The sequence below is a fragment of the Etheostoma cragini genome, chromosome 2, assembly GCF_013103735.1.
Source record: "Etheostoma cragini isolate CJK2018 chromosome 2, CSU_Ecrag_1.0, whole genome shotgun sequence".
Lineage (NCBI taxonomy): Eukaryota > Metazoa > Chordata > Actinopteri > Perciformes > Percidae > Etheostoma > Etheostoma cragini.
In genome coordinates, this window is record NC_048408.1 from 16,556,572 (window position 1) to 16,583,874 (window position 27,303).

General features: G+C 43.1%; 1 protein-coding gene across 1 annotated transcript in view; it reads right to left on the minus strand.

Annotated features, from left to right (window-relative positions):
- The window catches only part of pcdh7a (protocadherin 7a), a 40,807-nt gene extending 13,514 nt beyond the window's left edge, over positions 1 to 27,293 (minus strand). The window contains exons 1-3 of the mRNA XM_034858004.1: positions 24,780 to 27,293; positions 21,890 to 23,066; positions 16,144 to 16,926 (exon numbers count right to left, since the gene is read on the minus strand). Coding sequence (XP_034713895.1) covers positions 16,144 to 16,926; positions 21,890 to 23,066; positions 24,780 to 26,203 — 3,384 coding nt within the window. The 5' untranslated portion in view covers positions 26,204 to 27,293. The remainder of the gene's footprint in view (positions 1 to 16,143; positions 16,927 to 21,889; positions 23,067 to 24,779) is intronic.
- Positions 27,294 to 27,303: the final 10 nt, after the last annotated feature.

Genomic DNA, 27,303 nt, shown 5'->3' on the forward strand with positions numbered 1-27,303 from the left:
TTCTGACAGAAAGAATCACGCGGGGGCTGTGGGAACAAGACAGATGTGTTAACAATTAATTTGACAATGATATATTTACACTGGTTATTTAAATATAGAACTGATCTAAAACTGTATTCAAGATCTTGTGCCGTAATGTGGGGTGACGTGTTGGAATGCAGTTTCCTGAGGCTATGCTGAAAAGAGCAGATGTCCTGTTTGCACGTTGGACCCATTAGGTCAAGCAGACAGGTGAAGACAAGTGTCGGGAGACCAAGTAGGAGAAAGAAGGCAAAGATGATGAATAAAACAACTGATAATTGGGTGAATTAGCAAAAAAACACAAGACAAAGAAAGGACTGTTAATCAGTATGTGTGGCAGGGTACAAATGTTCTAAGAGGAAAGGGAAATACTTTTCTGACCACAGACTGCCTGAAGTACAAATGAAAAGACAATGAACGCTGTTAAGGGGAAAGAGGGTGGACTGTTGTGGTATTTGCAGAATGCAGTAAATGGTTTGGAGCAGGTTGAAACTCAGCACAGGGAGGGACGAAGCAATATGAGAAGCATTTCTTCAGCTGTCTGACTCGCAGATGTTGATGAGCCAAGGCGCCTTGTTACCACAACACTCACAAGGCTTCCATGCAGCACCGTAATCCCTACATTAGGCACACCTGCTTGCTTATGTTCACACTTGCAGGTGCGTGCGCGCGCGCACACACACACACACAGACTTATAACTATGCAGTGAGACCATCTCTGCAGTAAAAGCAAGCCCCCTTCTCCATGCTTTTACTTATATTCTTTCCCCCTCCCATATTTCCTTCTCTCTCACCCTCCGACCACTCTCCCTTTTGTCATTTTCCCCTTTCTCTGCTTTCCTCTCCTCTTTCTCATTCCACCCCTCTTATTCTGAAGTTCATCCCACCATCTCTCTTCCTTCCTACCCTTTCCTTCTCTCTTTCTTCTATCTCAGTCTCTCTCTCTACATTGCTCCCTCTAGAAGCAGGTGATGTAGAAGGGTGCTCAGCAGTATCTGACTATCAGGCCTGACTCTGTGAGAGGAATGATAATCACTGTGCTGCACTGCAGAGAGAGCAAGAAGAGAGGGAGCAAGGGAGAGAGAAGAGGGAGGGAAAGGGGGCATGAGGTAGAGGGAAAGGGGGGCAAGTGCGGCAGTAGGAAAGAGGGGGCAAAATAAAGCGGGGAGGGGGTGAAGATTGCAAGAGAGTGGGACAAAGAAACAAAGAAAAAAGAAAGAAAGAAAAAAGGATTAAAGAAAGTGAGCACTGCTTTAGTAACATTTACCATCTCTGTGTCATGCACCCACTTTCTGCTAACACAAAACACCTTCTCTTCCTCCACTCCCCCCATTTCCCCCTCATATACACACACTTACACACCTCCAACAACACCACATCTACCACCACAATAGCTTGTTGTACAGCAGCCCCGCGGCAGGAGGGAGAGCCTTAGCCTTGTGTCTGAGCGCCAGAGAACATTAACTGCAGCAGCGAGGTCATCTGATCGGTACTATGCGGTCCCTCTCTCTCTACTCCTCTTCACACTGCTGCAGTCTGCTGCTGGCCCCCCTGTGGCCACCAGCGGAACTACCGTCCACGCTGCCTCCCGACATGCCTGTCCTGATAAACAGTTTTTGAAATGTCCAATGTATGCATGTAATTTGCTGTCCTTTCTCCTCCTGGGAGCATCTAAAGCCAAACCCTGAAACCTATGATCATTATCCTAACTAGTTATTGTGATTGTGTGTGTGTGTGTGTTTTTGGTATGTTGTGTATGTGTGTTTGTGTGGAGGAACACAGAAAAAGAGACTGCTTCACTGCATGCGGGTCTACTGCATCACCATCCAGCACAGCTTTGTTACCATCAAGCTGTCCACTCTGGCATTGAGCTTTCTCCCTTCTCCCTGTCTCCATCTGGGCTCTCCACCCTGCAGATACACATTGAAAATCACTAACTCCATTCACAGCATCAGGCCTTTGAAATGTTTATCCTTTTGTGTAGCTGTGAATGTCTATAGGGGGGGGGGGGGGGGAACAAAACAAAAACAAAAAGCTCATAGAGCGAGGTGTAAAGCGAAGCTTACCAGACAAATGCCCATGATTCAGATTAGCTCCTTTGTCAGTGTGTGTGTGTGTGTGTGTGTGTGTGTGTGAGTGTGAGAGAGATTGTGGTGTTTGCTTTCCACTGCTAGACTGTAAAACAGTCATCTCTCTTAATATCTATGACAGCGGCCATTGTTAGGAAAGACGCAAACAGGATGGTGGGGTACAACTGGTCTTCTGTGTGCACGCGTGAGTAAGAGAGACCATACATATGTATGCCTGCTATTTAGATTTTACAGCCCATTCTGTGTGGATATGTGTGTGCGTGGACCATTAGACTAATAGTATGCATGTTAGGAACAGGCCTTTCCCACCCACTGCTATTGTCCATTATTGTTGACCAGAGGAGAGTGAACAATGGCTTCACTGTGGGGGCCAGTATATGAAAGCGCAAAAGTGAGGATGAGGCTAAAGATACGTAGTCTTACAACACACAAGGCTGGCGGACAGGCACACACACTCGAAAAAACACAACTCCCTGTTGAGAGTGATTAGGAGTGCTGCTGTGAACAATAGACAGAGTCAATAAAGGACCTCGGAGACATCCGGCTACAAGCGCAAGGTCTCTATCCTTCCACTTCCCCCCTTCACCTCCACCTCCGTTTCCTCCCCCAAATTTTCTCTTTCTCTGCATCCTGTACATGTCTTCTTCTTTCTGTATCCTTTTTTTTAATCTACCCTAGAACTGCTCTTTCTCCTTCACTTTCCAAACAATTTTTATTTATCATATCTGACCCCAACTTGCTCTGTGTCTCTCTCTCTTGCATGTACCCGTCTCCTTTGTGGCACTCCTGTCTTTGTGAAATGGGCGGACAGGCTGAGCTGACAGGGGCTGACACGATGAAACACCACAGCACACTGAAATCCATCCTGCCAGTTTAGAATAAGTGTCACTCATTTTACAAGGTTAAGGATAGCTTTGCCTAATGTGCTGTCAGATACAAACACATACACCACATAGGCCTTGCCACACATTCACAATCACTAGCACACGGATAGATTATGAGCCATAAAGTAAACTTACACATCCATGCTCTGCACTCTAGGAGAAGTCCGCATTAACTCACCCACCTACATGACTTAAAATGCTAATACGGCATATCTGTGTATGCAAATTCGATATTCCTGAGTGTGTGTGTGTGTGTGTGAGAGTGAACCCCATCTCAGCCCTATCACCCCCGTGACAGACACAGTGCCACAGAAATGTCTCGGGGCGCCTCGCCCAATGTTTTGACAATAGACTCAGTGTGTGTGAGTGACAGAGAGTGACTCGGGGACACAGAGGGGGCGTTATACTGGGTAGACGACACGCACGCCCGCACACATGCATTAAAGAGGGAAGACAGTGCACTCTTTCTCTCCCTCTGCGCTATTTCTCATTCCCTCTCTCCCTGACGCAGAGACTCAATCATTCTCACACTCTGTCTCCTTTGACGCAGAGAAAAAACATTAAACTGCTCCCTTACTCCCGTTCTCTCTTGTTCTGTGTGTGTGTGTGTGTGTGTGTGTGTGTGTGTGTCTGTGCACGCGCTCGTTCGTGTGTGTGTGTGCACAGAGTGTATAATTAATACAGCTTTCATTTTCTTTGCGCTATGAAGTAGGCTTTTGGTATGCAAACAGACCTCTTGCTGTGAGTGTGTGTGTGATTGTGTGAGTGTGCGTGCTGTTCGATACACCAGAGACCGAGTGCAGAGTTGGGCCATTGAGCGGAAGAAGAAGGTAGGAGGAGAGTTAATGAGAAAGCAAGGGAGAATCCAACCCGTTCCCATCGATAACCTCAAACCACTGTTCAAGCATATATACATTGGCTCCATTTTCGCAGCCCCCTTTGAAAATTATGGTTAAGCATTAGGGTTAAAAAAGGACTTCAGAGAAGTCATATCCAGCAGAGTTTCAGAGCTGAGGCTTTGCTGAGGAGTTAGCCTGATGATTATGCGACTCCTGGCATTAAATCTTTTTTTAATGCTAATTATTCCACAGCTACTGCAGTAAAGTACTTTAGCTGCAGCTGAAAATATGTTTGTTGCATCTTTAAATTACAGGTATAGACATCACTGATGACTTATAATGAGAAAATATATACTGTATTAATTTACAGTATGTCTACCTCAGCTGATAGCAGAGCCTTATAGTGGATCATTTGGGGATACAAGGGTTAAGATGTGCGTAATACACAAATATATAGACTCATCAACAGTAGGGAATCATTTGTTTTCAGGTTTTCAGGGTTATACATGTGAAGAACCACAAAAGAACATATAATGCTTATTTTCTTTATTACTTTATTTGATGAATGTTTTGGCATTAAAAATGTAAAAATAAGAGTTAGTCACTTTTCCAAAGCCTAAATATATTCAGTTTAATATATCAGAGAAGACAAAGCAAATCTGAAAAATATTAAATACTCACATTTCTGAAACTAATGGCTGTTTTTGGCATTTTGCTTGAAAACGTTGTGCTCAAAATTGAGTTTCTTTTACGGGAATAATCAATCAATCAATCAATTGGATTATCATTTTAGCTCTGAACTACTCTTCTACTACTACTACTACTACTACTACTACTACTACTACTTCTACCACTACCACCACCACTACTGTTACTACTTATTTTAAGCTTTGAGACCATGTATGTTTTAGATAATTCAATGAATTCTCCACTAATTCTCCACTTTATTTGAAAACTGAAAAATCACCAAGCTATACAGTTTTGACAGGACAGTAATAAGATCTTTCTTGGAGGGACTATATCATATTTGAGTGATTTATAGCGTAAAGTTAAATCTTTGAATGAAGCACTTTGTAGAAAGTGCACTTATGTTTACACAAGTTAAGACAGGCTGTGTGTAAATTGGTTCCTAACATTCTAGATCTCAGACTCCTATTCCACACAAAGTCCCATATGGGAATAGGAATGAATTATTAAACCATTCATAATGATCATGCAATGCGAGAGAAACCCTGCTTTGTAGAAAGAGACATTTTCCTACCGCAGTGACTCAACACGCACATAGAAATAACACCAGATTCTTTGATATTCAATTAGCAGTTTAGTCAATAATTTTGAATTCAACGTTTGATCACCCTTGAAACTACACCGCTGCTGCTTTGTGGTTGAGATCCACTTAAATTGTGGCCAAGCAGCATGCATGACTTCTGCCTTTAAGAAAATTCAGCAAAAGGACGAAATTCCAAAGCAGGGCATGTTGAGGTGAAATTGTATATTCAACATATTTTTGATGGAAGGTTTCCTGCGATGGCTTTGCTGGATTCAAAAGGCCCGTTGTCAGCAAAGGCCGGCATTAAGAAACACTCTCCCACATCTAATTCTAATCAAAGCCTGCTCTTTTAAACAGCCGTGAAAGCTTTCATGTTAACACAACACCACGACCAAAGCTTATTCACGCTTTTAAAAGCGACTGACCGCTCAATGAGCGTGTGTGTGTGCCTGCGCCTGACAATACCCCGTATCTATGTCGACACACTCTATCCTTGACTCTCATCTTACCGATGATACTGTTTGTGACTCCACCAACCACGCATAAATTACCAGTGAGCCGCACTTACACTGTGTACGCCTGTATGTATGTAAGCATGCATGCACACAGGGATGTTTATATTTTCCAAGCCATCTCCGGTTGTCTTTTATCCAGCCAATTAGAGGTTGCCATTTCATCCCCATGGAAAACTGCTTGGGGCTCTAATTGGCAGATAGATTTGCATTACTTTGATTACAATTTTTGTGTGCTTGTGTTAAAGGTAGTGTGTATGTCTGTGGATCTAAGTCAACCTTCAATAAGAGTGCGTTTTCCCCTTGTTTTTCAGGTGCAGTTAGTTGCCATCTTCATCCTATCTCTGTATTTGTAAAAGAGCAACACATAACCTATTCAATAATGCATGTCTGATTTGTACCTGTGCAGCATTGACCCATTAAGAACCAACTTTACTGTAATACTGTGCAATTAGTGTGCTGTATTAGTATCAAGTTATTGATTTAAAGTGCAGGTTAATCATCCAACTTCAGCTTGTATTTTGGCTTGAGAGTGTCTGTATGTAGACAGCTGAATATAACCATGTTATCTCACAGATGATGTTGGTAGTTATTTATATGTAATGTCCACAGGAGAGAGTTAGATGCAGTATGGTGTGAGTGCGTGATTATGTAGTCCAAGCGAGTATGTGTGTGTCAAACAGGTCAAGCTATTTTAATGGCTGTTTGAAAGCACCAGTGGGATTTCTCTCCAGGGGTTTGACCATCTAGCTCTTGCAGTTCAGCTCTACCTGTCTCTGTTTGTATATTTGTGTGCATGTGTAGGTGGGCGTCTCTTACTGTATCTGGTCTACTGGTCTATTTCTGACATGAACAGGCATGTAGGGCTAAACAAGAATCAAAACAAACACTCATACATACATGCACACATACATTAACATGGTGAAATATGGGGCATCGCTGCAGGCAGAGGCCAGCCCACTCAGATTTATGTAACTTTTTTGACAGGGCAGGTACAAAGCTTTTGTTTTTCTCATTCTAGCACACACTCGGTTCAAAGGCATGCACCCGCAAAGTACGCAAGCATGCACGCACGCACACACACATGCATGCACGCACGCACGAACGGACGCACCAAAATAGCCCGAAGACTCTGAGCTGGCTTTAATCGCAGAGTGAACCTCCCCACTTCCTCTCCTGTCTTCTTTTAACCCTAGACCCACATACCTCATTTCTATCTTTCTCATTCCATCTCCTCCATTCTCTCCATCAGCTTTCCACCCCTAGGCAATAACAAAGAACACATTCTCATCTTGTAGCTTCACATCTCCCCCAACCACTCACGGAAGTGTGCCTTTTCTCCCAGTTGCCTTATTGCTCCTCATCTCCCTGCCAAGCTCTTATAACCCCAACCCCTTTCCCCCACCACCACCAATTCTTTTTTCTAAGCATACTGACCAGGAATTTCTTTTCTCCTCTTCCACTGATTTTACGTCTCTTCTTCTGCCCCTTTCTCTTCCTCTATCTTATCTTGATCTTCCAATGTATCTATTTTCCAGCAACAATTCTAAAACAGATGGCTACACCCTGCCTGGGGCAAAAACATTGGCTTTGGACTACAGCACTACCAGGGCCAGTCTTTCACACTCATGCAAGATCTAATAAGCTGATATCCAGCGAGAAATGTGCTCTAATTTGCCAGTAGCAAAAATGCATAAACTATATTGCACAGTGCAGATATGCACACCTTAGGCTTATTCCTAGGTAGCATGCTTATTTGGTCCAAACATAAAAAATGAAAAGTAAAGATTAAAGCGGACTGAGGAAGAAAGGGAGAAGAAAATGAAGAGGGTTGTTAAGAGCCATTTGTAAAATTTAAAGAAACTATTAAGTGTTATTAAAAAAAAGTTTGGAACCATTAAAAAAAACACGTTTTGAAAAGATGGATCCAGATGGAGAGTGATGAAAAGAGATGAAACCACTTAGGGAGAACAGAGAGATCAATCAGAGGGAAGACAGACGGAGGAGGATGTGGGTGTGTGTGAGTGTGTGTATGTGGTGGAAGGCGGGAGCAGACAGACATTAGGGACTGAGGGTTGGAAAGAGACACTTTTTAATTGGATGAGTTACAGAGCAATGAGTCCAGAAGCAGACCGTGCAGGCCACTCGTCTATGGAATATTCAATCATTGATAATGTTGTGCTTGAAAATAGAGTTTGACCTGTCATCTCAGTTTTGTAAGTTTCATACCTGTACACTCTTTTTGAATGTTTTTGTATATTCAGGTCTGCATGTGCTTGTGGGCTTAATTTTAAAAGTCTGAACATTAGGTTCCTGCTTGTTTATACTATGTTCTTGCAATCAATGTGTATTCAGTTCCATGGCTTCAGGCCTAATTCTTTTCCAACTAGTAAAGCAAAACAAAAATCACGTACAGGTGTCTGTCTACATGTTCACAGACTTCTAACAGATTTATTAGGTGTTGAGGTTTGCTCTTCTTTCTAAAGACAAGAGAAGGCGGAGGACATTTAGCAATTTGCTTGGAGCTGATAAACCGGTAATAGCTGTTTTTAGCTACGAGATGCTGGGCAGATGTCTGACACTAATGCACCCTAAACATGTGATGTACAAACCGTATGACAGAGGCGTCAGTATGCATACTGTAAAAAAAAAAACTGCTTGTTGGATTGTTTTTTTGTATCTTCTGAAACAGATGACTATCACTTGTTGTGTGGACAGCCTCACAAATGCCTTACAGGACAGACTATTCAAAAGTGTGCACACTTATCTCCAGTAGGCGGTTTGTTAATTTAACCGGGAGGACGGAATCGACAGAAGGGCGGGAGCAAAAGTCGCAATTACAAATCAGTCTGCTACTTTAGCACCACGGACAGCGCCACAGATTCATCAATGCATAGCACAGTTGGGCTACTGATACTTCAGAGCCATGGTCGGGTCCATGTATTCTAACTTGGAGAAACCTCGGTCCGATAAAGAATCAATGAGTCAAGCAGACCAGATTAACATATTCTACATATTCAACAGATTAACATATAATTTGGCCTTGAAATGTTGTGCGGCCCAGTTTGCGTCCGTCTACAGAACCCTTTAGAGGTGGACCGAGCAATTCATGTTTTATTGAACAGCTTGTGAGATTGGGCTGCTTTCAAACAGTGAATGCACAAACGCACAATGTTATAAACAGAAATAGCAATGCTCATACATAAAAAATGCAGACTGAATATATATATATATATATATATATATATATATATATATATATATATATATATATATATATATATATATATATATATATATATATATATATATATATATATATATATATATATATATATATGTGTATATATATATAGATATATACAGTATATATTATATTTTTTTTTCACCAACAAACTCAAATGTACGAGCATGTTAAACTAAGTACTTTGCTAATAATATGTTGTTAATCCAATAGATATAATACAAATTATTCACATACTGCCCTCAGCGCTGATATCTGCAACATCAGCTACCAAGGAAACCAATTTAAACCACCTATCCTTGGTTTACTTTACTTCAGTTTTCAGATTCAATTTTAGTTTACTCGATCCGACTTGATTCCACAAAATTTAAATTATTTAATTTAGCTGAGATGGGCTGAGGCCAATTCAGTTCACTTCAAATTTCAACCAAGTCAATTTAATTCAAGCCAACTCAATACCACTTAATGCACTGAAGATTCTTTTGTGTAGGTGGATAATACCGGTCACAGGGCTACTAAGCTGTCTTGAATCCCTGTCTTGTGTAAGAAAGAGAGCTTTTGTTTAGCAATATTGGATAAAGTTGCTTAACCCACAGACATCCATTAAGGTAATGTTGGAAGGCAGATGAGTTGAATGCAGAGCTGCTCAATACAGAGCAGTCTTCAAGAAGCAAATAAAAGAAAGCATCTCAGCAAGGAGCTTGTTATGTAGGTCTTTGTGTGTGTGTGTGTGTGTGTGTGTGTGTGTGTGTGTGTGTGTGTGTGTGTGTGTGTGTGTGTGTGTGTGTGTGTGTGTGTGTGTGTGTGTGAGTGTCAGGGAGTAAAGAGAGATTGTGTCTGTAAGCCTCTACGGATGTGTGTGATTCTAGGAGACAGTGTGCCTGGGCTTGTGCATGTGATTCCATCCAGAGGGAATGGAAGAAGAAACTGATGTAAGAGCTGGAAAACTTTACTCTCAGCTTGTGTGTCATCATACTCTTATCAAAGTTTGTCTGCTTGCGGTGAAAAGTGTATATGCATAAGGATCTGGGAGGGAGTGTAATTATGTGCTATTATGTACACACAAGAGCGTGTTTTACTGGGCACGTCTGTGTGTGTTAAAATCACTTGTCTGACAGTGTCTGCTGCGCGTGTGTGTCTTTGCCTCAGCTTGTCAGTGTGCGTGTGTGTTTATTGGAATGACATTCCCACATTCCTGCCATTTCACAGAGAGCTTGAAACAAAAGCTTAAGGGTTTACTTGTTAACAAAGTAACATTATCAGCTGAATAGCCTGTCTTTATTATCTTGTGTGGTAAACAACAGACGGGGAACTTCCAATCGCATTCCAGCTTTGGGTGACCTTGATATGTGAGGAAACAGACAGACTGACTCTCCCGTCACTTTGTCTTTCTGTCTAAGCTCATAGACATAGACATTTTTTGGGACCTTTTTCGGACCTATCCATTGACTTTTTATTGCATGATACAAAAAACTAACCTCATTTCTCATTACTACATGCTTCCCCTTACCATAACCTGAATTCGTTCTTTTTCAATTCTTCTTTTGATCTCCCAAACATTAAAAGTGACGATGAACAAAATATAATCTCATCTTAATCCATCTGAAGACATTTTAACTTTTGCCTTGTCTACTCTGGCCATATAGTGAATGCATCTTGTTAGCTCAGCAACAGTAGCTTTAGTCCTTAATCACTTTCTACACTCAGGCGCAACACTTCTGTGCAATCGGAAAGATTTTGACAGGGCTGACTGGCCCAAGATGAGATGTGACATTGAGTTAAGATTTTTTGCCCAACTCTGGTGAGTTTGTTCTTTTAGCCAAGTATGAATGCTGTCATTTGAACTTCAGTGTGGATCAAACAAGTTTGCAGCTATAAAGTGAGCTTACAAAGTTTAACTAAACAGATTTACTGGATTTTTTTGTCAACTGATCCTAGAACATGTAAAATAATCTGATATAGGAGAAACAAGAATACAGGTTCTTTTTGGTTTAAGTTTAACACAAAAGGAATAGAACTGAAAGGCACCAATGTGTCTGGACCATTGAAACAGAACTGCATCTTTTAATACAGCATATTTCTAAGGTATCCCTATGATCCTGATCAAGCGGAAAATCTATATTTACAGGCTAAGCATGTGTTCCACCTCTACATAGCTGCGCATCTAACACAAACACACACCTGTGTCCATTTTCCCCTAATGTTTGAACCTTTCTTCATCCTCTCTCATCACCTATACCTTTCTCTCTTTCTGTGGCTCATATTTCCTCTCTGATGCCCACGTCCCCCCCCCCCATCCTTTGTCTCCAGGTCACTAGATCAGTTTTCAGTCTGGCTCGTCGGGTGATCCCCGCTTTGGTTACCTCGTCCTTCTCACCTCTCGCTTACCCTCACCTCCTCACCTCCCCACTTACTTAACCCGTGAGCATATGGTCAGCTGTGCTACCTGAACTTGCAGTGCCTTTTAATAAATACATCAGTGTGTTGTATCATCATGACAGGGGTCACGGGTCGATTACAGAGTGCGTGAGTAACTGAGAGAAGGAGGGAAGGGAGAGCGTGTGTGTGTTTCTGATGCTTTTTCTCATTGACAGTGCCTTCACCCTTATGACCCTAATGCACGCTGAATGTTATCACAGGAGGTGTATGTGTGAATGTGTTCATGTGGCAAGCCTGAATGCCTGGAGGGGTTAGTGTGAGTCTATGACAGACGCTCATCATATTTAATCCTGGAGGGATTTCGTTGAAATGAAAAGCTGCTTTTCAATTTTATAATCCAGTAGACCTAATCTCTCCGCCAGCGCCTGTCCATAAAGTCCAATTAGATGGACAACACTGGCCAGATGAGTCCTATTCACAACAAAGTTATCTCCATAGCTTGTCTTTGCTGTCTCAAACCACTGTGGCACCCTGTGTCCTATGAGCTCAACCCTGACCTTCACAAAGCGTAAAAATGGGCAATGCAAAATACACACAAAAAACTGCGCTGTCAATACACCAGTTTCTACTGCAGTCTTGGCCTTGTTAACGAGCATTGATTAGACTTTGGATGTGTGTGTGTGTGTGAGTATGTGTGTGTGTGTCTGATTCGATTCAGCCTTTGTGGCACCACACTCTCACCCGCCCTCACACACTGGGTCCAGAGACAGAAAGTGCTCACTACAGTAAAAGAAGAAGTCACACTAGTGAAAACGCTGAGTTTGTTCATTCTCGGAGGTCAGTGTGGTGCATGGAAGACAGAGAGGTTGCAGTGGTTGGGTGTTTAGATTTATGGCCGCGCATATGGCAAAGAAAGGGGGAGAATGACAAAAAAAGAACAACGGGTGGGAGTCAAAAGGATAGGTAGAAAAGAAAAGGACAGTGCAAAGTGCTGATCGAGAAACTTTGCATTAAAAAGAAAAGTAAAAGAACAAAGCCTTGTGAAAGCTGAACAAAACAACCACTACGGCATTTGTTGTAGTTAATTGAGGACAACAGACACCAAAAACAGTTTTGTGTTGGAGCGTGTTTGGTTTGGCGGTTAGAGGTTAGAACGAGGCCACTTTGCCCATATTGACTGCAGTGCCATGTGACTGCTGTGATCATTAATGTGTCCTGATGCCAACGGGTATCCTGATGACCCACATCTCAGCAGTCCACTCTCACTCTGGCTGCCACCCAAGCCAGACCTCTCTCTCTCTCTCTCTCTCACTTACTCTCTCACTCTCCCTGCCACTTGCCACTTAAAAGCACATGCTCCAACCTTCTCCTTTATACTTTCTCCATCAGTGTTAGGGCTTGGTATCAAACCTCAATACTTTTCTGGTACTGACCAAAAATATCAAGAAGTATCCAAACCAAATGGTAAGGTGCCAAATGTTTGTAGACATTTTTTAACAAATGTTTAATGTTTTACATTAAAATATGGAAACACACACACACACACACAGTCTCCCTTCATCTCATTCTTCTTGTCGGCATACTGCCTTTTTATTATTGCCCCTCTTTCTCTTGCACATATCTTTAATGGTCCCATGGCATGGCAATTTCACTTTATGAGGTTTTTTAACATTAATATCAGTTCCCCCAGCCTGCCTATGGTCCCCCAGTGGCTAGAAATGGCAATAGGTGTAAACCAAGCCCTGGGTATCCTGCTCTACCTTTGGGAAAATGAAAGCTGAGATGGGCTGATCTGGAATCTTGCTCCTTATGAGGTCATAATAATAATAATATGGTCGAGGTCATCGACCAGAGAATTTGGCCCACTCATGAAAGAGAGACATCATGGCTTTCAAACGAGCAAAGTGACAGTCAGTCAAGGCCACACCCTCAGCCTCCGTCTTGCCCCCCCCCCCCTTCTCCTCAAAAGCTACAGACTCAGAAATGGCACATACTAAGGAAAGCTTATTGTGTGACTGGCTCTAGCAGCTGTAATTCTGCACCAAGGCAGAATTTTTGAAAAGAGACTTCAGATATGGTATTAAGGAACCACTAAGGCCTATATAAAAATCCAAAGAGCACCATGTCATGGGACCTTTAACCCTCTCTTCCCGTTCAGATAGTGATGGTAATTTTGTTTCTGTTTTGGTGAATCTTTAGGCTTAGCTCAGCAATGGGAGTGAACGGCTCCTCATTTAGTACCTCTTCTGGCTGACGGGCTTGACATACAAAAGCGTCACCATGACTGGCTCTTAATGTTGCTCCCAAAGTGAGAACTTTTAGAATGATATTTACTGCAACAAGTTGCAATACATTATAGGAGCTGTATGAGCTGTTTTATCAAGTTGTTGTCTTGGATGCAATCTTGCTCTTTGACCATGACGCACAGTTTTTATGACTTGCTTTTTTAAAACTTTTTTTTGTTTTGAGCACCCAAGTTGGTGTGATGATGTGCTACTTATGCTGAACAGTTGTTGTAGTTTTTACTGACCCAGTAAAGTAGCTTTAAAATTGTATCCCCCCTGCTCCTCTCATTTACTCCAGCTTCCCTCCCTCCTAACCTGTTATAATTCCCTCCCACTCCTGATCTAATGCTATTGCCAATTCTGAGAACGTCCCAGTTCCTACATTTGGCACTTACTCACCACCTATTACTCCCTTGAGTCTATCGTTCACTTGCACCCACATATAAAATGCATATGCCTTTGTGAAATAAGCAGCCTCCCAAGCGTAGTGACATGCACCCACCAACACAAACCTGTGCATGTCGGCGAACTGTTTGAGTTAACAAATTTTGACACGTGCGTGAACGCAGTCATGCACGAGCACGCAGGTCTTAGGCACATGCACAGAACTACACACTCACAGAGCTGTGTATAAAACCTGGGGGGGGGGCAACTCCACTGCAGCAGAGGAGTTAATTACCACATAGGATCAATAATTCATTATGCTGTCAGTTTATGTGTCTATGTGTCGCTGTGTGTGTGTGCTAACACATTTTGCGTGCACGTAAGCATGAACACCAAACTCTCCCAGTAAGCATTTTCCTTTCCTGGGAACGGCAGATTAAGAGGATTGAAGCCGTAATGGATTAACCTCTGGTGTGTGTGTGTGTGTGTGTGTGTGTGTGTTAGTGCGTGTGGATGCGAGCACATTCCTTTGTGTGTGTGTGTTGAGCGGGATCAGCACCATGTATGAATTGATTAGCCTAAGAAGCTCCTCTACTCCGTTTTTAATGACCACATCAGCACTTTTTCACAACGGGGAGGATAAAAGTAGAGTTGTCTGTCAAGAAAATGAAATACCGCCCCTTTAAGAGGGGTTACCTGTCACTCAAACATCACTCTTGGGAGCACTCGCCCTGGACTAGGGGACTAGGGAGACCCTGCTGTGTCAGTGTGTCTAAGATGATAGATGGTGCCTGTGTGTGCATTAGTGTGTTTGTGTGTAGGTGGAGGGGTGAGTGACCGTCTCTATGCAGTATTTATTTGTCAGCAGGACTTCAGCTTTTAACTGCAGCTTCTCGAGCAAACACAAAAGCCAGTGCATCCATTTCAGTGCAACTAATATTGTTTATGGAACAAAAATATATGCTAAATGGAAGGAAGATAACAGCTTGACAAGGGAAACTGAAACATGAAATGACCAATTACCCTGTTGGAAGCAACTATTCGCCCACTCCCTTTGTGTCCTTTCCTTTAACTGAACTCCTCAGGGGTTTATACACAGGGTAAGCATGTGTTACACACACATGCACACACAGTCATGCATGTACACACAACTGCTTATTCAGATATTGTTCGGCTAGCGCAGGGGGTTGATTCATGTCCCTTGCATTAGATCCAGCTAAACAGAGGGCTGATGTTTGACATGGAGCACGCTCTGACAGCAGCGTACCGTCACACTGCTCACAGGCTTAGCATGCTGACACAGACACACAAGTGTGTGTCCGTGCGTGCACACTGTCAGCTATTTGGTGGAGATGAAATGATGTTTAGACGTTAGCGACGGGGTGTGCAGTAGGGTATGTCAGCACATGTGTGAATAATAAGAGATGAAGCTGAGGAGGAGGAGGAGAAGGAGGAGGAGGAACTGATATCAAGAGTCAGAGAGTGGACAAAACGTACAGAGATTTTTAAACCTCAGAGCATCCCAGAGAAAAAAAAGGTAGAGGACTCATAGAGACTAAAGGTCTTTTTACAGTAGCCATAGCAGAGCTGGCGTGCGCAAATGTGACGTCATGAGAGCACCGTAACTATTTATACATGCGCGTGGTGGTTGCTACATTAGCTTCAGTCTTCTCCTGAACAGAGGTGGTGCTAAGGAGCAAAAGCTACCAATTTTGCTATTTCTGCGGAAGAAGAAGAAGAAAAAGGTAAACCATGGCAGAAATGGCAGCAGCATTGATCAATCAATTAATGCTTTGATTTGATTTGATGACCTACTTTGACTTTACTTTGTTGGATCAAGCTTTTCCTTCACAAGAACTCAAGAAGAGACTACAAGAGAGATTGGCAGTCACTCTGAGAGTACTGGCAGCCGGTTACCCTCAAACTCAAATTACCCCACTGGGGATCAATAAATAGTATAAATTAAAAAAATAATTTAAATAAATTAAATTCAAATAAATTAAATAACTATATTAAATTAAATAAAAAAATTAAACTCGTCCATGCTTCCTGTTTCTGCTTTGTCGTGCACCTTTGAAAAAAATAGAGGGGTGCATGACCTCTGGTCGCGCACTCAAAATCCTGGCACTCCAGCGAGATCTACGTCATTTTGACATCACATTGGCGCGTGCAACCTTGGGTGCGGCTAGTATACCGGCAGCTTATGTTATCCCAGTCCCTTCCCAGAGCTCCTACCTGTTTGCTGTACTTGTTCCCAGTCTGGCAGCCATACTCTGAGCACTGGTCAGATCCCAGGGACATGGCATCTGCATTGCCACTGCCCCCGCTACTGCTACTGCTGGAGCCGGCACTCCCCACACAACCCCCACTACCCACAAAGGTGTTGGAGGGAGGCAGGTCCTGGACCGCCTGGTGTTTCTTTCCTTCAGCTGGGGGAGAGTGGGGCTGCAGATTCACAGCGGGGAGAGGTGAGCTGGATTTGTAGTGCCTGGCCAGGTCTGGGCTTGACTGGTGCCTCCTGCCGCCACCCATCCGTGGGCTGCCCGGGTCACCGTCCATAGCACAGTAGCGGGCTGCCAGGCGCTCACTAGCACTGCTCAAATCCTCCTCATCGTCGTCATTGGCATGGCGACGCAGCCCATTGACTGTGACAATACCGCTGTAGAGGGATCTGTCCGCCTTCCCTCCTCCTGCAGCTGCACCAATGCCACTTCCATTGCGTTTGTCCCGTCGAGGTTTGCGTCCACGGTCTGATCCTCTGCTGCAGCCGGCTTGTGGTTGGGCACCTGGAGGACTGAAGAAGTCCTCCTCTGGCTCCTTCTTTCCGGCCTCGTAGCCATTCTTGCCCTGAGCCCCACACTGCCGAGCTGTGACCACAAGGAGGATAACAAGGATGACCGCCGCAGCTCCTGCCAGGACACCAATAGCTACGCTGAGGCGCTGTTTCCCTAATGCACGCTCGCTGTCTGGGTCCCCTGCAATGTCCAGTGACAGTGGAGCCATCAGACTTCGGGCCACCTGAGGTGAGAGGAAGAGAGGAGAGGAACAAGAGAGAGAGAAGATGCAATGTAAAAGATGAAAAGTAAGAAAAACAGACAGATCATCAAGTCCAAAACAGCGACTGTAAAAGATGACACAGTGGGTGGGAGCCACAGAGAAACATCAAACAGCATCTTCCACTTACTTAAACTCACTGTGTTTTAGTGGGGGAGCTTCTCTATTATTCCCTAAATATGTAATTGCTAAATATATAATTGCTCTTGCTTTGCAGTTGCACCATTTCAAGTTCTGCAATATTACAGGAAATGCCTGGATTATGCTGTTCAAAGCTGGTTAAAGGTATAAAAGGAAACGGTCAGGGACAGTTAGAAGAGGAAAAGTAGCAGAAACAGTCAATAAATGTGTAACATAAAGGCAGCAGACATGCTATGACTATATCCCTAGAATACAAAAACATCTACTGTCTCATCAATGAACAATGGCCCTATTGTAAATGATAGCGTAGGCGGGATTTGTTAAGGATTTGCAATCACAATTTCTTGACTGAGAATCGGATGGTTAGACAGCTAGAAGGCTACTGTAAGTGTGCTCTTGAGGTTGCTCGGTTAAACTAATGGTTTTAATTGATGCAAAATCTAGGCAAATCCATGATGGTCCTCACCTATTTAAATATTTACACACACACACACACACACACACACACACACACACACACACACACACACACATAAACTGTCTCTCTCTCTCTCTCTCTCTCTCTCTTTGAGCGTGTACAGTAATAAACGGATCATTACAAGAAAGTGGGTTATGCTCAAGCACAAACATACTCATTACTGGTTATAGAACCTTGCTCTACAGGAGACAATGAGGCTGTGGAGTTCTGGTCTGTAGAGCCCTGCAGGTAATATCGGACAGGGTAATGAATCTGAATATTTCTAATCAATACATAGCTACTATGTTGGGAGGATCATTATGCAAAGACCAGACAAAATACAAAAACACACACCTCTCACACACACACACACACATCCACACACACTAAAATGTATGCATGCACCTACACGAGCCAACACAGTGTGTAAGTTGTCCATTAGTCCTACAAGTCATTCTCCAGCCCTGACACCTCGTCTGGGAGCTCATATGACAGTTCCTTTGGCCTGTCAGGGTTGGAAATGATATACTCATCTAATCCCTTCTGCTTTAAGAATGGTGGGTAATAAGGCTTGCACAAACGGAATAGAGACAGAAAGTGAAGGTGAGAGAGAAGATACATAAAAATAGCTGCAGTATAACGTGGAGTCATAACTCCAGAGAGTGCAACTCACACAACTGCACTGTGTAACTTGATTATAACATTATCCAAGGCATATTATTAGGCTTACTCATATAGAGTCACATTATGCACTCTCATTTCTCGTTACCCCTAAGCTAAGAACGGGACTGTGTTATATTTCATTGTTTCATCAATATCTATCTCTGGGTTAAGTTTGATTGTTTTTGAGCGAGTTGTGTTGGTTGGTTCTATTCCATTATTCTGCTTCCACTGCAGAAGGCCTCTCTCCGCCAGGTTCCACTCTCCCCTCATCCCCATTGTTCTTTTGCCTGCAGTATTCATTTCCATTTTCATTCTGTTGGGCATCTCTCTGGCTTAGCGCATCCCTTAACTGTCTGCCGTTTTGTGTGCGCAAAACACAGAGAGAAAATAGTGCTGCAGTGCCATATGTGTATATACTATGTGACAGAACGGCCACGTTTGTTTGTTTGTTGGGAATGTGCGTGTAGGTATATTTGACAGACAGAAGCATTAGAAAATGCAAGTTGTATGGTTGTAAGTCAAGTTACATACTGAATGCAAGTTATATGTATAGCTGTCAACATGCCAGTGTGTATAGTGTATGCATGTATGGGCACACACAAGACAGCTAAGTGATGAGCAGAATAAGGGCAGCGGCCACCTTCATGCCGTGTTCGAGTCCTTCCTTCTGACGCATACAAACTCCCAGTGGAATCTTCTATTCTGCTGCATGAGCTTTGTTCCGGCTGGGCTTTACACCACCATTTATCTGCTCCAGTCTCCAAGGATATTGTTATCTCCATGTCACTGCAGATGGTGATTTTGCAACTAAGACGAGTTCTCAACTGACCACACTATTGACTTAGTGCCTGATCATAGTTGTTGCTTAATGCATTCACATTTCAGCATAAGGAGAGAGCTGCACTTTGGTTAGTGTTATCTAGTATTCTTATTTCTAGAAAGCTGACTGTACATATTTAAAAAACGTAAGAATTCCATTTCTCAAAATAATAAAAAACTCTTGATCTGAGATGAAAAACTGTGAGAATGTGAAAATATCATCACTAAGAGCCTTAATCAGATTCACAACACAGTGCACGTCTGATGTACAAAGCACCTTAAAGTTTCCCAGATGACAACTATTTCTAGAATACCACAATTTCTTCTTCCTCCAGCTCAAACTTTGCAGTATCCTATTGTAGCTAATTACCCAACATGTGGTTCACCCAGTACTGCTGGATAGAAAAGACTGGAGTCATTTTCTGCCATGGAGCTGCAGCAGTAGACGTATTCCTTCCCTAATTACATCTGGCATCCAGCCACTACTAAGTTTGACTTCATCATGAGATGGAGGTATTCTCTCGTCAATGACTTCTACTCAATTGCTCCACCAAGTTCTTTCCTACAGTCAAACTAAACTATGCATTTTGTAATCAGAGCCGGCTTTAATACTGGCTTGGACATATTACATGCTATTGTTCGATTCAATGGCCCCAGTCATTTGGGCACATTGTAGTTAATTCTAGCTGTCAACACCATTGTTTGACTGTTGACCACGTGTTCTGTTCTAATCCTGAGCCCCTTGATTGTTCAATTTGTCCTTTTCATTCTACTCTTAAGTGACAGGACACCATTCATGAGGTGTTCTACATAGTGGCTAGTGCTCAAATACTACACCTTCTATCTGTGCTCAATTGTTCATCGGAAAAAAACAGTGCAATGAAACACATCTTTTGGACGCCAAGTTATCTCCATTGAGGTGAGTCAAAACTCTCAAACTATGATTATACAGAATGTGTTTTTCTCCTGCCAAAAACACAAGATTAAGCATTGAGTGTCATTCAAAACATGTATACTTAGAACTTAAGGGGCATACAGAGCATAGTGCAAATGCAGTTTCTATGCTACTGTCTGGAGTAGCTATACAGTAACATAATACAAATTTAGAAATCAGTTAAAGTTAACATTACATGCTTGGAAGTCATTTCCAATCCCAAAGGGACTTCCAGATTTAAGCAAGTTGAAACAATCAGGGAGGCACCAGAAAATCATAACATGCACAGTTGGATGTGAGGTGTGTCCTCCGATATAATAATCTTTGGTTGAATTTTTTACACACAGAAGGTTAGACGGAGTGCAATAAAATACTTTTTTTCATAATGTTTTGACACAAATGGGGCATATCAAGGGATTTAAAGATGCCACTGTATTTTAGGGTACCAACACAATCGGTGTTTGACACATTATTGCTTCCTGTCTTTCCTATCTCAGAGCTAATTTAGGTTCACACTGTTTACGTCACGCTACATGCACGGACTTGACAGCTGAAGACCTTTTCCTTAGAGAAAATCTGATAATTTGTTCTAAACCAAGTTTCAAGTAGGGGTTAAAACCACAAGCTGTGTCAAAACAAACACTGCGATCAAAAGGCCACTGAGTAACTTAATTATTAGTCAATATAAATGACTTTGCCCACACCAGAGACCAAGTTTTAGTAATTATTACTTGCCAGCATTTATAGCTTAGTTGAACATTTTTTAAAGCATAATGGGAAGTTTGTTTGACTAATACAATGAGGGCAGAGAAGAGAGATTTTCACCAGCATAAGGTATACGCTAAATTAGAATTCCTGCTATTTCTGGTACCTCAAATGTCTTTAAGTCAAGTCAAATACCTCTTCACCTGAGTGTGGATCTTTCAAGCCAACTCTAACCTATACCACACAGATTTATTCAATACTACGCAGATGGTTTGTACATGTATTTCACATTTCCTTTATTCCCGCTGTAAACATTATTCATTTAGAGTTAATAGTGGTTTTCAGTTTCTTTCCTCTGACTTTGTCCAACTCTTTTCTGCTCAGAATCTGACGCATGACACAATGAAAACTTCCAAACCTCATCAATATACACTACTAAAGTGCAACTTTTCAAATGAATATTGTTCAACCAACTCTGCAGGCCCAAATTGGGACAGGGCCACCTCTCTCTCTTTCTCTACCTCTCTAACACACTCTCCCTAAGGCTCTCTCTCGCTCTTTCGTGTTCTTCACACACACACACACACACACACACACACACACACACACACACACACACACACACACACACACACACACACACACAATGCTCTCAGCTCTGAGTTCAATGTACCTTAAAAGAAGAACTACTTCAGTAATAGCAGTTACTTTAACCACATAGTCATTATAAGAATGCATTCTGGACAAAGAGCATTCAAACTACAAAGAAGCCGGCATTGCCAATAACTTTCAAAAGGGAAACAGGCTTCTTTATCTGGGACACATATAGACACAATTATTTCCTCAAAAATGGGCAGAAAATTGCAACACCATGCACACTGCAGACTTTGTGCATTTATCTCATTCTATCAAGAAAATAATCGTCCTACCAGTTTAGTTCAAACTGCTACAATCAGTTGTCATTACCATCCTCCTCCATTGTAATGTGTTATCAGAGTGGCCATCATTTGAATGGATCAAAGGATAATATCATTACTGCCATTATGGGTTATCATTACCAACTCTGTGGAACAATAGAGGAACTGCACACACCTAGTTACAATGTTTTTTATTACCTTTCTTCCATTCAAGTTATATGAATTTTTTTATACTTTACTTGATTTCACTGAAATCAGTTTGAAGAATATATCTTTATACATAAAGGTTACCTGTGCATCCACTAGAGTGGCGTTGGTCAAGCTCTCGTTGATGAAGACATGAACCAGGGCGGTGGCACAGAGAGAGGGGGCCCCACTATCATTGACCCGGACCACCAGGCGATGCAGACCTCTATGGCGCCGCTCCAGAGGTTCTGCCAGGGTGATTACTCCATTGGTGTGGCCAATTTCAAACAGCCTGAAGGGATTTCCCCCCACTAGAGCATAGTGAAGGTCTGCATTTGGGCCAGTGTCTGAGTCTAAGGCTGTTACAGTCCTGACAATTGTGCGGGCACTGCTTGCAGGTGGAAGGAGGGTGTAAGACTCATTGGTTGGAGAGGTGATTGAGGGGGCGTTGTCATTTTCATCCGTCACAATGAGCGAGACGGTGGCAGTGGCAGTTTTGCGGGGCTCCCCTCCATCCACAGCCCGGACACGGAAGGTGTAGGTGGAAAGCTTTTCACGGTCAAACGATGCAGAAGAGAAGATAGTCCCTGTGTTGTTCTCGATGGAAAACATCTCTTCTTGCTCTTTCTCGCCATCTTCTCCTTCCGCCTTCACTACCGCCTTCTTCTCATCAACTCCATCCATCTCTACAAACAGACTAAGTTCTGCGTTCTCGCCTTCGTCAGCATCAGTCACGGTGACCATGCCAACTGGGCTGTTGGCAAGCAGGTTCTCTTTCACGTAGAATGTAAAGATTTCCTGAACAAACTTTGGCGCATTGTCATTGCGGTCGGTCACCTGGACGACAACAGTGGCAGAGCCTTGTAGAGAAGGTGTACCCTTGTCCTTGGCAATGATCCGGAGTTCATACCTCTCGCGCTGCTCACGGTCCAGAACCCCAGTAGCACGGATGTCTCCATTATCTGCATCTATGTAAAATGGCCCGTTACCCGCAGGGTCCAGGGAGTATGCAATCTCTGCATTCTTGCCGCTGTCTGCGTCTGTGGCTACCACAGTGACTACCCTTTCACCAGGTGAATTGTTCTCAGCAAAGTGGACCTCCACAACGCTCTGGGCAAAGGTTGGGGCGTGGTCGTTGATATCTACCACTCGTACCATTAGTGAGCTGTTGCTGGACAGACTGGGGCTGCCAGAATCTACTGCCACAATGGTCACACTGTACTCTTTGGTGGCCTCGTAGTCCAGCAAGGCAGAAGTATGTAAGAAGTATTTTTTCTTATTCCTGTGAAAAATAATTGAAAAAAAAGTTTCAGGAATGTGGTTGCTACCCTAGATGAAGACAATAGAGATCTTGTCTGTGAAATGATTTTTAAAAAGCACTAATGCTGCTCTCTTTTAGTAAATTAGCGGACTTAACAGCCACCAGGTTGTTGATAGTCACTGTATTAGTCTAAGTATGTTCTCATACAGTATATGCTAACAAAAGGTCAGAAAATTATGACACATTTACTGTTTTTCATCCTGTCCAAGGTGATATCCTAAAATTCATTCTGTGGTGTGACGATTACAACGATTTGAAAGAAAGACAAGCCACAAAATCTGCCATTTAAATAGCAGCCACCAGAGTATTACTGGAATATTGGCTTGACAAGTTACACTTAATTGATTGTCACAATAGTTGTCAATCCATTTTCTGTCAATCTACTAATTGGTAATCAACTAATTATTCCATCTCAAATACGCTTTGTCTCTAATACACAATTCATTGTAAGAGATCTTTCTTCATGACTGCAGGCATCTGTAGAGAGACAATAATACTGGAGAAAATGTGACAGGTTTGTTAATGAAAACCAACTTATCGATATGCTGAAGACATTTATGATTATTATTTTGACTCAAGATTGCTTTAGTCAAGGTCAGCCCTACAGTAAATACAACAACTACCCTTAATGCACAAGTGTCATGAGCAGTAGCAGTGATATCCTAAAATGGCCATCACTATTTCCCTGACTCCCGTCATCCAATAGCTTTAGTAAAAATATCTTTTCATTGACTGGGGAGCACTGACCTTTACAGCCTGCACGTAGTATTATTCCTATAAGTCTAAAACCCTTGACTTTCATTAATATTTTTGCTCAAAGTTTATAGATTGTATGACATTCAAATTACTCCATAGCCTCAGTGAATGAGTGGCACCACTTGAACCAAGCTTAAATGAAATCTGCATGAAACAACACTTCACTCATCTCTGTATTCTCAGTGGAAAACTGAAATTGTATAATTCCTCCTAGAGTAGTAGTGTGGGTGAGACTTATAGCAACTGCATGGTGACTGTGTAATTGTCACGGTTAGAAAAAAAGTGGGATGAAAACAGTAAAATTGTGTTTAATACAAAGTTATGTTTAAATGTGTTAACATTTTGAAGAAATGTATACAGATACTTGAGAATTACCTACAAATTAGTCCGGAACGATCTTAAAACCAATATTTAAGTCCTTATAACCTCTGAATCATGGACTGTATAGTAGGAATTAAGAACAGATTGCTGAATGGTATATTAATGAGCCATTGGCTAATCACTATGGCTATTTTCTTAAAGAATAATAACCACTAAGTTTAAAAACAATTCTTCCTGGTATGTGGGAATGAAGTGCTTAATGGCACATATCCAAATGTTATTTGTTTATTATGTACATTTATTATTGTCCCGCACCCCACCTCAGGGGTAAGGTGGTGCATTATTCTGCGCTATTATTAATAAAACATCATTACTTCATGATTACCTTAACATTACTTACTAAAGAAAATGCATCTCCTTAACAAAAATGAGAGGAACTGATGATTAAGCACCTAGCTGCAATCTGTTTCAAGTAACTTATTATATAGTCCTTTATTCAGAATATTTCAGGAATTACTTATCAATAAACAGTTAGTTGCTTCCTTTCTGATGGATTTCTGTAACAAACTGTGATGGTTTACCTTTAGTTTGGCTTACCTGTCAAAGGCTTCATCTGCAGGTAGGGGTGGGAGCACTGTTTCACCAGCAGGCTTCAATGTGAATGGGACGTCTCCAACAACTGTACACGTCACAGCCCCATTCTCTCCCTGGTCTCGGTCGGACACCTGTACCAGAGCTACTGGTGTGTCCACCAGTACGTTCTCTGGTACTAACGCTGCTCCATCTCGAACAGGGATCCGCCCAATCTTTCGGATCTCTACGACTGGCACATTGTCATTTTCATCCCGGACAGCCAAAATCACAGTGGTGCGGTCAGTGCGGGGTGGTTGACCCCGGTCTCTGGCTGTTACTGTGAACCTCAGCTGCGCTACATCTTCCCTGTCTATCCTGTGAAGGACGCTCAGCCATCCAGTTGCCTCGTCCAGCCGCAAAAGCCGCCTGACGGACTCCGTGGCTGCGCCAAAGACATACTCCACCTGCCCGTTGACTCCAATATCACGGTCTGAAGCTCTGACCTGGAGGACAGGTGTACCTGGAGGAGCATTTTCTGCCATTTCTGCCTCATACGTGGACCTCTCAAACTGTGGGCTGTTGTCATTCACATCAGTTATGGAAACACGAAGCAGGGCCTGGGAGGAACGGGGGGGGGTTCCCCCATCTCGAACCCTGAGGACGAGTTCATATGAATCTTTTAGCTCACGATCCAATGTGCCTTTCACAATGAGCTGTGGTTGTTTTTCACCATCTGGTATATCTGCAACTTGTAGTTCGAACACAGTGCTCCTGGGTCCTCCTCCAATATCTCCACTTCTACCCCTCCGGTCCCCAAGTCCATCCGCTCTAGCAATGGGGTTTCCTCCTGCTGTGCGTCTTGTTGAACTTGACCCAGAGGCACCATCTTGGATCAGCTCATAGCGGTCAATGCCATTTCGCCCAAAATCCCTATCTGTTGCTGTTGGCAGCAGGTAAAGGGTTCCTATTGGGCGATTCTCCTCAACTGAGAGCTGGAGCACAGGTGAGGGGAAGGAAGGTGTGTTGTCATTGATATCTGTTATGACCACACGGCCTTCAAACAGGTCTACCCAGCTCTGCAGTGGTCCAATCACTGACACCTCAAAGTCCAAGAAACACTCATTTTCATCAAATATCATCTGGCACTGCGGGAGCTTCTCTCTGTCAATGCGCCTTGGGCCTGTTGTCAGCTCACCTGTCACATTGTCAATCTTGAAGAACTCAGAGCCACTCTCCAGGGCGAAGGTGACATCCCCGCTGCCTGTACCTGCTGTGAGGCCCAGGTCGGCGGCCACGTTGCCAATCTTGACGTCAGGTGGGCCCTCCTCCGCCACCCGGTACCGGAGAGCTGAGTCGGCACCCGGTAGCTGAGTCAGCAGCTGCAGCACTAAGACCACGAGGCTGAGAGCCTGCGCCGCGGAGGAGTGCACTGCACCAAGCCTCTGCATGGCTCCTTCTTCCTCTCGCCTCTCTCCTTACCGTTGCCTGCCTCTGAGCTGTGGCTTGTCTCTTCTTTATTGGTGTTTTGTGGTCTGGTGTAACTCACAGCGTGGGTGTTTTATGTAGACCTTTCTTACTTTCTCGCTATCGCTCTCTGCGGACTGGCGCCTGAGGTCCGGCGAAAAGCTTCCACACTCTCACCGTAGTTCACTTCAGCGGTGCAGGCTTTCTTTATTCTTCTATTTTAGGCTACTGAGCGGTGCTTTTTTTAACTTCTATAATAACAATTTCGTTGTCTTGCTGGGCTGTTGACGTCATAAAAGATATCAAAAGATCCATCATGCTGCGAAAAAACAAACAACTCGTTCATCAGCCTTTGATTAATCCTCTTCACTCTTTCTTTCTCGTAAACCGGAGAGCTATCCCACTGTCACACGAGGACGCGCATCAGTACATATTGTCATTTGTGAGTTGTTTTTATTCCAGTCACATTTGGGACAGCGGCTTTTCTCGCGTTTTTCACAGTTAGAAACTGCAATGCAGCACCACACAAAAGGAAGAAGAAGAAAAAAACACCGCACAGCTCTCCGGACGCCGAGTGAAAATTAACTCAACATCCCCAGCAGAGGACTGAAAATCTGTTTGAAAAAAAGTATTTGAGGTGCTGCTACTGGATCTTTTCTTACCTTAAGATCCAGCTGCGTTGTCCTCTTTTTCCCGCAGTGGAGCAACGTGCCAAGCCGTCAGATTCCTCCACGCAAGTTATGAGAGCGAGTTTCTCACAATATTTGTCTTCTTCGTATGAAACGGAAAATTAGGGCTTCTCCTGATGGTCTAAAATTGAGATTCCAATATCATCATCAGTTCAGCGTATGTAGCCTGTGTTCGGGATGGAGGTCTCGGTGATGGACCGAGTGTAGATGCGTCTTTTTCCAAGAGTCCCGCATTCTGTCTCTCTCTCTCTTTCCTCCACATGCGCCTCCTCCTCCTACCCCTCTTGCTTTTTTCTTCTCACCTGCACTGCTTGGGACTGCTGCTGCCGGTCTCAAGTGATGCTGCAGTCTCTCTCTCTCTCTCTCTCTCTCTCTCTCTCTTTCTCTCTCTCTCT